The sequence below is a fragment of the Rhodnius prolixus genome, unplaced genomic scaffold, assembly GCF_049639745.1.
Source record: "Rhodnius prolixus isolate KJV_2025 unplaced genomic scaffold, Rpr scaffold_2, whole genome shotgun sequence".
NCBI classification, from domain to species: domain Eukaryota; kingdom Metazoa; phylum Arthropoda; class Insecta; order Hemiptera; family Reduviidae; genus Rhodnius; species Rhodnius prolixus.
The window spans coordinates 5274739-5287737 of NW_027411592.1; the positions used below are offsets into that span (position 1 = coordinate 5274739).

Genomic DNA, 12999 nt, shown 5'->3' on the forward strand with positions numbered 1-12999 from the left:
GTAAGTGAGCATTGTAAGCAGATATATTCTCCCTCAGAACATAAAAAACGGCTGCAGGCTAATAATCTTGCATTTTCATCAAAGAATGCTATAAAATATTTTTCGAATTTTAACAATTTTGCATGTTAACGTCGTGAGATCTCCACATTTTATTTTATTTTTTAAATATATAAAATTAAAAACAAAAGTAAAGCAGGCTATTTTTTCTGGCGTGCTCCACGTCCATCAACCAAATTAGATGTCGCGGACGGTGGCATTAACTAACATCCTTAACTATAATTTCATTAACATCCATGGCTAGACCGGAAATCGGGCCCAGTACCACAATACATCTTTACTGTGAGATCCTCGCCTCTTATCACTCGTCTATCGTGGCGCCTAAAAAATGATAAAAGTCAAAAAAAACAAAAAGTATAATATTAAAATATCTAGTAAATAAAAATAATAATAAAATGAATTAAATATAGGGAAGTTTGCGTGGTTTCACGTTAAGACAGATAGATTACTAGGCAGATTGACTGAGGTTGGATAATTGGAAGAGAAATAAATAAAGATTAAACATAATTAGAACAATTCAGTGAAGTACAAGGTGATAATTTCATTTGAGAACTGGCATAAGGCGGTAGTGGCACTTTGCTCGGAGCTCATCCAGAAAGATTGCTTTTACTACACAAAGACATCCAGAGTGAGCCTGTAAAAAGGACGGAGAATGCTAGCAAAAATATAACAAAAATAAAACAGAAACTAAAAAAAAATCCTCAAATGAACAATGGCGAAATCCATGTAGGAACGTTAAAATAAGTGGGGACTATAGCGGACCAATGAACACCGATAAGACAAACATTATTAGTGACGTCATCCAACGCACATCCCTACCAATAAGTTGAAAAGACCAATAGAAAATAGTGAAGGCGTACCCAGTTGGAGTACAAAACTGGTAACGGCAAACAACGGACTATGACGAATAAGGCCGAATTCCCAGGTCACTAAAGCTTGGTACATTGGCCAGTCCTTCAAGGGTAACCTCTTAGTAAGGTTCAATTTAGAAAGAGATTACTTCAGTGCGTGCTTTTAATTTTTTTTTTTTTTTCTGCCCGCGTGAGAGTGTGTGATAGTGTTTCATTTTTTTTTATATTGAATTTTTAATTTTTATTTATTTTTTTTTTAACAAAAACTAGAGAAAAAAGTGAGAAAACGAGAGAAATTAGTTTTTGCATAAACTTTTCATAAACATTAGTAAAAGAATTATTGCAATTATTTTTGACGTGAACTGACAAACAAAAACGTGATCCGCACATGTAAGCGGACGTGTTTATTTTTGTGGGTGACAAACCTACGGGTGGCCGTTGTCACCACAAAAAAAAAAAATACAGAAGTGCTGCCGTTTCCGGTTAGATACGCGTGCGCGAAAACATGAGTCTTATAAAGTAACAAAGCTCTACAGTAAACATAATAATTATTGTAACAAGAATTTTGTTTCCCAGCTGAGAAGAAGAGAAGTGACCGTACAGCAACTATGGCCAAAACTTGATTTTTTACAATATACTTTTAAAATCAGGCCGGTATATATTTTTTTTTTTTTCAATAAGTGTTCAATTTTACGTTCCGTATTTACACACGCAAGCAAAATTTAGAATAACACATTAAAAAACCGGCAAATATGGTTTTAAATAAGTGTGAAAATTAACAATAAACAAAGTGCGATTAAAATTTCTGGAAATCATCAAGGAAAATAGAATTTTAAACAATAATAATAATATTGTTATTATTATTCCGCACACTTAGTTGGTCATCAAGATATTTAATAAAGGTGAGTCTTCGGGAACAACAGCTTCACAATGGATATCTATAAACCAGGTACAAATTAATAAAAAAAGACAATCAAAAATGCTGCACAGTTGTTTTTTAATATATTTTTATGTTTTTAAACATATATTCAACGCGTTTTGTAAAAATTATAATATGGATTTTTCTTTCGTAAAATTAATATTTTCTGACATACATTTCAAATTAATATCACAGGATCTATCCGTGGAAATAGCGAAAAACTAAAACAAATACGGTGATTCCGATACATTGGAATCAATTTTCATGAACATCCGAATTTTTGTTCTATTCAGTTCATAGGTTGAAAAGAATCGTTTTTTTGTCATAAACCTCTTGCGGTACTCCTTGCGGAAATTCCGTTGTTTAAAATGTGAAACTAAGACAAAAAAGATGGAAAAATAATCAGATAAAGGATTAACCTGATGCTAGGTATTTTCAATTCAATGCTTCTTGGATGTTATAAAGGCTTGTATGGTTCACTCTAAATAAAATGTAACGCTTATCGGCGCAACCGGAACCCGCGTTACACCATAAAATTGTTCTACAATTTATTTTCGGTTTGCTTTTGCACTAAATAATACTTTTTATGGTAGACCGATCATAAAATAAACCACATTTTCATGATAAAGATAATGTGCGGTGCTCAGCTCCACAGGTAATATCAATGTCTTCCGAAGAATGTTCAAACGGAAGAAGTTCTGAAAATAGAAAGATACCATTAGTTGCCCGGCAAATAATTACTCAACGTCCTCGATCTACTTTTATTTTCGAAGCGTTAAGTGCATGGGTACGTCCTACAACAGTGATCTTGAGTGTCGGATAGATATTCAAAAGATTAAGAATATTAAAATTCAAGCTTTTTCAAAAGCTGTAATATAAAAAGTGGTTGAAACTTGTAGTTACACTATAGCAAAAGTAGTATTCAAGGGGTCACATGATTAAAGGAACCCGATCTCGATTCAAGAGGCGAGAATTTGGGCCTTTAAAATTGTAACCAAGTTCACCAGGAGATGGTGTATAAAGCAGTAACTTTTTATGCATTATGCGAAATATATATATTATATATATATTTTTATTTTTTCCCACTTTTAGAAAAGTATAAAACATTTACCTAAAATGAGCGCTTTAGAAGAAATCTTGTCAAGCCAACTTTCCTAATTAACCAGCAAAACATGCCTAAAACCATTTTCGTTGGTAAAATATTTTCAAGAAAGAAACACAGCTGTTTGTATGCAGTATGTTAAAGTTCAAAGAAAATTATGGGATCCCATTTTAAGCCAATAAAGACAAAAACTAATTAGAATCCTAATCAGTAGAATAGTATGTGAAACACAAAACAAATAGTCAAAAATATAGGCTCTTACCTATAAAACAGATAATTACAAAAACTTCAATTTATTATGAACTATGGTTTTTATTTCTTTTAATTCTAATACCAAGGAATCAATGCAATCATAAAGTTAAATTTTATAAGATAATTTTTCTGAGAATCAAAAATCTTATAAATTGAATCCTTTTAAAAGAAAATTATTTTAATAAAGCCTGGGATGAAACTAATCTAAATGATAAAAATATTTAAGTAAAAATGGTTTCAAACTGTAATTAACACTTTCCCTTCTTAACCTATGGGATTTTCCCAAAACAATCACAAAAGTGAGAAGAGAATGGATTTTAAATATATGTCTAGATATATTTAAATATTCATGGATTTTCCGGGACATACTCTAATATTGGGATTTCCCTTCACTCCTTTCCCCTAAATTGAAACCATTAAATCTTATTTATTACTTTAATAAAGAGGCTATTAACTGAGAACTGGCCTCTAACAGTATTCATTTTGAATATTTTTATATTTATACAGACTGCCTGTCGCCTGTGTAAACACTTACTTATTATTATTTTGAAAGATCTCTTGAGTTCCACCAATAACCTTTTCTTTTTCTGCGCAGCAGGTTTACAAAATTGATTTGAATACTAGCTTTATATGCAGAAAACGCACAAGCTTGTGGAACCGTTCACAGCTTTCTTTTGCTGTATATCAATCATATGCGACCAGTTCATTGATTGAGATGACCGTAAGGACAAGTTCTACCTCAATTCGTGCAGCTAGAATGTCCTGACTTTATTTGCGCTTCTTCTCAGCAAACGTTTATACCAAATTGTGATCTACGGGAGCTGAAAATCTGCAGCCATTGCCTAGCGATTTCCTTCGTCAAACAAGACTAAAGCTAGTCTGTTTGCATCCTTTCTGCGAAAGTTGTTAAGGCAGTATTCCGTGGGATTTTGGATCATTCGTTTCGTATCTTGTACTTAGGCTCTTACTACTACGTCATACTTTTTGGCCAATGTTTCGGTGGATATCTTTCGCTGCATTACTCTGCCTCATGGATTTTCGTGGACGAACTGGATGTGCTGTATGACAATTTGTTTAAAGAGTTATATTCTGCTTTTGATGTACTCAATTGACACCTGGTCATCCTTCGTTTCGCTTCACGGTTAACCGTTCTAAAGCCGTCCCATGAAACTTTTCGGGTGGACAGTTACTGAGATCTCCAAGAGTCTCTCCAAACAACAAAAAAGTGGTTTTGTCTTCAGGCGGCTGGGCGTTCTTGTGCTCTTTCACTAAGCACTCAGTAGCAATTAGATCCTCACTGCTGGAGTAATATTCCAAGTTCCTAACGTTATCAATATGTTTCTAAGCGTTTTTTTGAACTAGATTCAAATCTAAGAATACCTTCAAAACCTTTCTACTATCGAATCTTGCTAACTAACTAAATACTGGTATCACTTTTTTTAATAAGCGTTCACTTAATCATTGATTATATTGCGCAAAAAAAATTAAATAAATTAACAATTAATTCTTAATAATTAAAAAATTACTTAATGTTTCATTATTTCATTAATACGCTGCAGCTATTTTTGCTTGTTAAATTAAAAAATTATCTTATATTAAAATATTCCCATTATGGTATAAATGTTAATGATTTTATCATGTTTTCCAATATACAGAAAAAGTTAATTTATATTTTGTAATACTTTATCATAATTCTGTTATAGTCGATCTAAATGAAAAAACTAATTAAACTAGTACGAGTAGTTCGCTAGCTAAATGCACTTCAAGTTAGTACATATTCTTATTTTTTTAATTTTGAATATAAAAGTTCTGTCATGAGAGATATTTAATCACTTCACATAACAATAACTACACGTTATGATTGAACATATAGTTAAAAAAATTCCTGACCCATATCTTTCATTAAAAAAGCCGTCAAACTAATATAACAACACTCCCAGTCACAAAGTTATTAAAACTCCATTCCGTTAAATTGTTGAGTTCAATTATGCTTATTGTTTTTATTTAAAGATAGCATGATATACAAAGTTTTTATATTCAAATCTACTAAGTATACAGTTGTGTTAAACTTTGCCAGAGACATAACAGAATTATATGGGGCCGAGGTGTCCATATTTTGGAAAATTAAGTGCTTTTAAAGATTACATTAAAACATTTATTGAATACCTGAAATCATTCAGAAAATACATTACTTTTGTCGCATTGATACATTATCAAATAACATTTCATCCAAAATTTACAGACAAATAAGAGTTTTAGAAAGAAAGTTTTGGTGATGAAGACTTGATCGCCCATCTTACTAGCTCTATGGGAAGACAAGGCTAAGACACAATGCATCCTAGACTAGCGGTTTCAGTCTCCAATTCCTCCCTGCACATTCCGTGTGTGAAAATGTTCATAGACTCACCGCAATACACAGTAGTTGTGATGGTCTGCATAGCGCCTGCAGCGGTCATTGTATGGATCGTTGACATCCACAAGCACAACTTGCTGTTCACGGGTACACGAGCTTTAGTAACAGTTGTGAACTTTGCACTGAATTTCAAGACTATACAGGATATACAGCTTTATTTTAGTAATCTATTGGATTACTCAGGTGCGTGACTAAAGCGCCAGGTCAGCCTGAAGCAGACTGAGCTATGATGTGGTACTGGGTTCCATTTTCGTTCTAAGCCTTGAATTAAATAATGTATGAAGTAATTTAATGTTTGTAGTAAAGTAGGTTTGCCTCCGTCGGCGACACCTAATACGGTAGTTGAAAGGTGAAGCCCGACTGAAAAAGTAGGCACTACTTTACTTTGTTTCCATAGTGACTAAAATGCTTAATTTTTTTGGAATCTAAAAGCAAAAAACTATTGTGGCTCATTAGATTTCAGTGATATAGCTCTCTGTGCGTTTGTTTAATGAGTTTTAACCACGTTTACACCGCGATTTGGGTGGGTAAGTTCTTCATAAAGTTTAAATGTAATGGCTGCATACGATCAAAAAAATAAAAAACTAACAAAAACAAAATCAAAATTCCAGATATTCAAGTTGTATTACGCAAAATAAATTGTCACTGCTTTGAAATTGAAAAACATCCTGCTATAAAGTTTCCAATAACGGGATCCGTGAGATAATCACTGTAGCTTTTTCGATTGACCAACCAAAATCTAAGAAATAGAAGTGACAATAGAAACTTTCGAAAATATATGACGGATAAAATTCTAGTTATTATCCAACAGTTACAATTATTACAATTACAATTTACAGTTTAATGTACAATTATTTTTAAATAAAAATATTTGATGATTGGTGTATTTAAGAAGCAGAGATAAATAATAAAATATCTATTAATATGCTAAGTCAGTGGATTTAGTTTTTTCAAAGTACTTTAATCTTGTTGAATTCCATCTTCATTTCACATTAGTACAGATCATTGCACACTGGAGTTCCTTCACAGAGTGCATTCACTTTTTCCTTTTTCTTTAGTTCCAACCACTTTTAGAGCTAGAGATTTTTTTAAGACCTTAAAGGATCAGCAGGTATCTCCTTTAACCATGTAACACTAAACACAAGTATTAATTTAAAAACCAACAAAAAAAAAGTTCAGGTAGTCGCTTGACATAATGTTAGGTTTTGCTTGCTTAATAAGCGCGTTAACTTATAAACGTATAAAATAATTTTTGCTAGTTTATTCAAAAGGTTTACAAAATTATTTCTCAATCATATACCTCAATTAATGCTAGGATTGTACTTGAAAGAGATTAAATATTTTCATATAAATGATAAAAAAAGTAGTAAAACAAAAATTATATCTCGAACATCGTCATTAAAGATTCAACGTCTTTAACACTAGTACTTCAATTCACCGAACTTAGTGGTCTTAATAAATTATTTGTAAAAATGTATCGAATTCCCGTATTGTAATGCTTCTTTCAAAAATAAATAAATAAATTTGTCTAATTTTAAAAGCGTTAGAAGCACTTAGAATTGCTTTAACGATTTGTTTCTAAACTAAATGGTTTTATTAGTTTTTAAAGGTTTTCTCTAAAACGTTCGTTTTTTGTTTTTAACTTAGCATGTCATGATGATCTACGACACTTGTTTGAAACATAAGTCCAACAAGAAGGATCAATAATCTGCAGTAGAAGCTGGGAATCATCAAGAAAGAAATTCATCTCTTTGTATTTCTATCATACCCCTGGTCTTATATCATATGTGGATACTACTATAATTTTATTTCTCAATTCCATTCTGGAAGTAAGCTTCCTTTTCATGTATTTTTTTAAAGGACGCTTATATCATTTATGTAGTAGGTATTAAGAAAGGTTGTATTGTTTATTAGGGCAGTTCAGGGACAAAATGGAGGCAGATATCAGCCATAATGGTTGCTTCTGTGAGATTACGGTTTCACAAACTGTAAAAGCTAGCCAAAATTAAATATGTGAGTGTGGAATTTGAAGAAAGTCAAGTTGGAACTTAGAGAATAGCAGGAGTAAGAGGCAATCGCGAAGTTTCACCCAAACGTTTTAATGCGGGGTATTTGGAAAACCCTAACCCAAATATCAAATTGTAGAATTCATTCATTCACAAAGCTCTCTTTCGGGCTTGACGGAGCTATAATTAGCACGATTGTTAGCAGAGTAAAAGTTAATATATATTTAATATAATGGTGTAATAAAATTTCTACCATTTGGGTTTACAAGTTCTTAAACTGATCATCTTTAATAAAAGTCACCTTTTGCTAAAATTAAAAGTAAGATATTTAAAATTTAAACCAGATATTGTAATTAAAATAGAAATCATTAATAAAGACATTGAAATGTATACAGTTCTATTGATGTAATAAATCAACGATAACATTTTAAATTTACATTAATGTCATTCAAAGCGGAAATGCCAATAAATTACTTGACAAATCGCTCGTAATTTCCTATTTTAAAAATCCGAATTGAATTAATTCTTTTTATTTAATTTTATTTTTTTAATTCAATCTTTTATTTATAAATTAAACTGATGGAATCATTAACATTAAATTTATTATTCAATAGGATTGATTGTTGACTATTTTTAAATCGACTGATTCTTTTATGCAGATTGTAAGGCAAATTTTTGAATTTTGATGCTTTGTGGTTTGACCGATTACTTTAAAATTATTGCATCAAGTTTTGTTTAGGGACGTTTGATTCAACTCATGTAGTGTATACTGTTGTTAGTTCTCATTTAGACGATTGCGGTATAGCGCTGAACAGTAGATCGTGTAATCTAAAAGTAGAGCAGTTCTGCCGAGATCTGCGAGCTTCGCCGAGAATGCACAATTTGCTCTTCCAGCTTAGTGCTAGGATCCAATCACTTGAGAGCCAATTCAGAAACCAAGTAAAATACCACACGATGCATTCTCGGAATTCACTATTTCTTTTGTGAATTGATCACTACTTCATATTGAATTCTGAAATATTTATTTTCTTCAAACATCTGAACTGTTTATGTCATGAGAGGCATTAGACTTCACAATTTTCCGAATTTCTGCCACTTTCAAAAAGTGTTCTTCATTTTTAAGTACTAAATACATTTTTTTAAATTAATTGAGGCAGGCACCTGTGGAATACGCAGTAATCCTTATCCAACAAAGTCACCTCCACCTTGAATCTATAGTGAGGTCGCTTGTCTGCGTTATTATGAATACATGATAATTGCAATCCAAATTAGTAAAATAAATCCCAAATAGAGCATAATATAAAGGCTTCCTTACATCACACGCCCAGTTGCAAACCACCGTTTATTGGCACTATATTTAAAAATCATTAACTTTTTTACTAAATTAAATTACCAATCAAACATATTTCCTTAAACGAAGAATTAATGAATTTGGTATTTAATAACATTTTTAATTAAAGTAGGTATTTATTAATAACTGAAACTTAAAAAGACAACTTTAGCATTGTTAATTCGTGTTTCTTTAATCTTATTTATTAATTGGATAATTATTTAGTATATAACCGGTCGAACAAAATGCCTAACAATTTAGATATACTAAAAGACGATGCTATATTTAAAACAGTTTTTAAAAATGTAACGCTGAAAATTATTATATATTATTTTTATTTTTGTATTGACTAAATATTTGTACTAGCTGGGATACCAAACGCAGACAAAATACTTGTACTAGCTGGGATACCAAACGCAGACAAAATATTTGTACTAGCTGGGATACCAAACGCAGACAAAATATTTGTACTAGCTGGGATACCAAACGCAGACAAAATATTTGTACTAGCTGGGATACCAAACGCAGACAAAATAACACTGTTAAATTTTCCTGCATTCTGCGATCGCAAACCACGAACTAATTCATTTTCTCACTTATTCTCAATTACGCAATTTTCACAGTGACAATTTGCTCATTCATTTTTCTTTAATGTTAACGTTTACTCTAGATTTAAAATGGTGATCACAACTTTTTGGAAAAAAGCGCATTGAATCTTTCACCTTCCTTTATTAATTTTTGTTAATTTGATTTTAGAAAAAACAGCCTTTACTATTTGTACGCTAAAATCGTGTTAGAAATGAGAAATGAATTAATGGATGGGAGATTAGCATTTTCAGAACTCTTAGGTCTTCTCCCTCAAGACGTTTATAGAAAGACCATAGAGAATTAATGGCCAAAAAACGCCATTTTAAGGCATCATCAAGACGTAAACATTTTTTACGATAACTCGTTTAGAAGCAATTAATAACCAATAACTCTTTCTGCAGATGTTCCAGGCTAAGAATAGAAACTGCCAAATTCAGTGTTAAACAGAAAAAAACCTCCCAAGAGATGCCAAAGTCGTCTGTATAACACTGAATTTGCGCTGGAAAATTATTTTCTAGAAGTTGGACAGAATTAATGAGCTAAGTTTTAATTGTTTGGAGAGTGCATTCACAGATCGCAAAGGAGTGCAAAAATCAGAATTTAAATATCTGGATTGAGCGAGACTCGTACTATTTTCTCTTCCTGTAAATTAAGTGATTAAATTCTTTTGAGAGTTAGTAGTTGCCGAAAAGAGAGTTGAACGATCATTGTTTTTATTAAAGTGAACTTACAGTATTGAGATTTTCTTATTTACTGGTACAATTTGCGCAAAAATCACTGAAACTAAAAAAATCTATACTTCAAAGTGGCACTTTCAGACAGCCGATTATTTAAAATGCAATATTTGTGATTTGGAGGCTTTTCAGTGCACCGCCTGTGGATGTTCTTTCGTTGCTCACCTCCAGCTCCTAAGAATGTAAGCGCGGCTATTGAAACCCGGACAAGCCTTCTTCTGTCTGGGTACCGAGCTAATTCCTATTATGTAAAAGAATTAAATAAGAGAAATTGATAGTAATCAAGTAGTAAGCTCTTAGTTTTTCAGTTTTTACAATTACTCATTACGGTTCACTTAAAAAATGCGATAGAATTAATGATTGTAACAATTTAAGTGTACTATACAGCATTTATCTTAGTAGAAAAAATATCTTAAGTTTTTTTGAAGTTTTCTCATCCGTTTCGGGTTTAGGTGAAACGCAAGGATTCCTTGATAGCAGAAATGGTGTCTGCAGAGTTGTCCAGTGAATCCTCAGTTTCTCACTTAATTCACTTTCTTGTTCCGCTGGAATCTAGATTATCTTTTTTTAATGCTCTCCATTTTACTTACAAATTAAAGTAATATCTGTTACTTAGGCAGACTAGATGGAGAGCAAACACATTAAATAAAATTCAAGACCAAGAACGGAAATCGACGTACGTCTTCCTTTTTTCGGGCTTTACCTTTAACCGCCGCTCGGTTACCCTTATGTATTGCAAATTCAAAATATTTTAAGTTCCCTCTAACTCTCAGAAAACAAAACAAAAAATAGGTTATGAGGTTTATTTCCACTACAAACAATTTTGAGCGACTAAAAATTGATACGATTGCAAGAACCTCCTGATTCCAAAGTAAAGTGCACCTTCATTCATGCAATAGAATTCAGTCTTTAAGATAAAAGCGTCAGATTTTGCTGTTGTTGAATTGTCGCTAGGAGAAACCATGGTAATCAGTAGTGATATTCAGTTGTACTAAGAAATGACTGCGAATGTTGTGAAGAAACATTTTCATGACCGTCCGAAATAAATGTTTTGGACAAAGAAACGTATTAAAGAAGAAAACATTTTTCAAAAACCGCTTGGGGTGCGTTAGATAATTCGTAGAAAGATAGTAAGAGTTAAATTAACATTTAACTAACACCCACATCCCACATTGTCAGGTAGAAATACTCTAATTTATTTATTTTTTAAAATCAATTTTCCTTACATTGACAGATTTAGATCCAAACGTCAATGAAAGATATATCGCACAAGCAAAGTAATGGATGGCCTATTTCGCTCAGAAGCCCGAACTAATGACAAACTCATATCCTAATGAACTCATAGTCGCTGGCAGAGGACAAGTAGCCTCAGAAAAAAAAAGAAAATAAAATAATAAAACAAAAATCAATAAATATGTGAAACAGACTGGCTAGCGTGTTGGACACACACGCTACTTTGTGGAGAAGATTCTATTTAGAGGTACCAAGGATGACAATGCTGTCTTGAATAATGAATATACTAGGTAATGAGATGTATAGTACATTTTTATGAATCTATGAAAAAGTCTGTTAAAAAGGTTTCTCTACAAACATATTACAAACTAATCTCTCGGATAAATAAATTTGATATTTTCACAAATTTACGAAGCTATTAATGTAAACTATTGATTGCCGATACCGTATTGGCGTGAATTGTTCACTGTTCTGAAACACGAACGAATCTGTAAGATGAAGAAATCATTATCTTTTTTAAAAATATTTGTATCATTTCCTTTAATATACATACGTATATTATAAGCCGTAACTATATAATACAATCCCCTAGACAAGAAATGAATCTGCACGCTGACGAATTGCAGAGAAGTTTGCTTAGTGAAAGAACAGCAGTAATTAATGCTAAAGAAGCGTTTCACAGAACATTTTGAATGCTTGTACGAGTAAGAAAGAAACCTACTTTTCAAAAGTTCGTTAAAGAAAAGAAAAAAGTAATAATCTAAAAATAAATAATAAGAATTATTGATTAATTAGGCCAGAACTATACTTGAACACTCTGTTGACATGAAGACTACAACTTGTCTCCGTTTAGAGCTATTTAGCAAAAAGGAAATTAAATAATCCTCCCTAACATTATCATTATAATGATAATGCTACATCCAGTGCAACCAAAATATTGATTTTGAGAACGTTATTCATTCTAATAATAATTATGTCTGCTTATTTGAGTGTAACTCTACATACATCTACTGTCACATTCAAATCTATTAAATTTAAAGGTATGCGCAGGGTAGAACAACCCTTTCCTGAAGAACATTCCTTGCTCCCAAAATATTCATAGAAGAAATAGAGTTCTCACAATTACTTTAATGTTTATCTTCTGCTTTAAGGAACACCACGGATACAAGTCACGAATAAAGTTCATTAAGTTTCCGTGGTGTACTACGGTGCACTTTGTCCTTGGCCTTTCTCTTACTTAGAATACTTGTGGCAATTCTTCAGGGTTTTTAGAAGCCTTAAAGGGCTGGGAACTTATCTTCTCTATTCAAAACTAAAGTAAAATGAGAGATCAGTGCTTCATGAATGTATGCTCTGCCATACAAAATAGAGTTAAATTCATTTGAATTGGTACTTGAAACTTTCTTAGGGCTTGGCATAAAGACCAAAGCTCTCAAAATGTCACTAAATTTAGTATTTTTCATACTTTATATTATTTTTTTTAGAGGTTTTATTCATTTCGTAACAGTAATCGA

General features: G+C 32.0%; 1 protein-coding gene across 3 annotated transcripts in view; it reads left to right on the top strand.

Annotated features, from left to right (window-relative positions):
- The first annotated feature begins 518 nt into the window (after positions 1-518).
- grn (GATA binding protein grain) overlaps positions 519-12999 on the top strand; it is a 141981-nt gene continuing 129500 nt past the window's right edge. Inside the window, exon 1 of one of the 3 annotated variants that reach the window (XM_074120651.1) lies at positions 519-1857. In XM_074120651.1, the coding sequence (XP_073976752.1) occupies positions 1839-1857 (19 nt within the window). In that variant the 5' untranslated portion in view covers positions 519-1838. The remainder of the gene's footprint in view (positions 1858-12999) is intronic. The other 2 variants (XM_074120652.1, XM_074120653.1) reach the window with 2 other exon arrangements.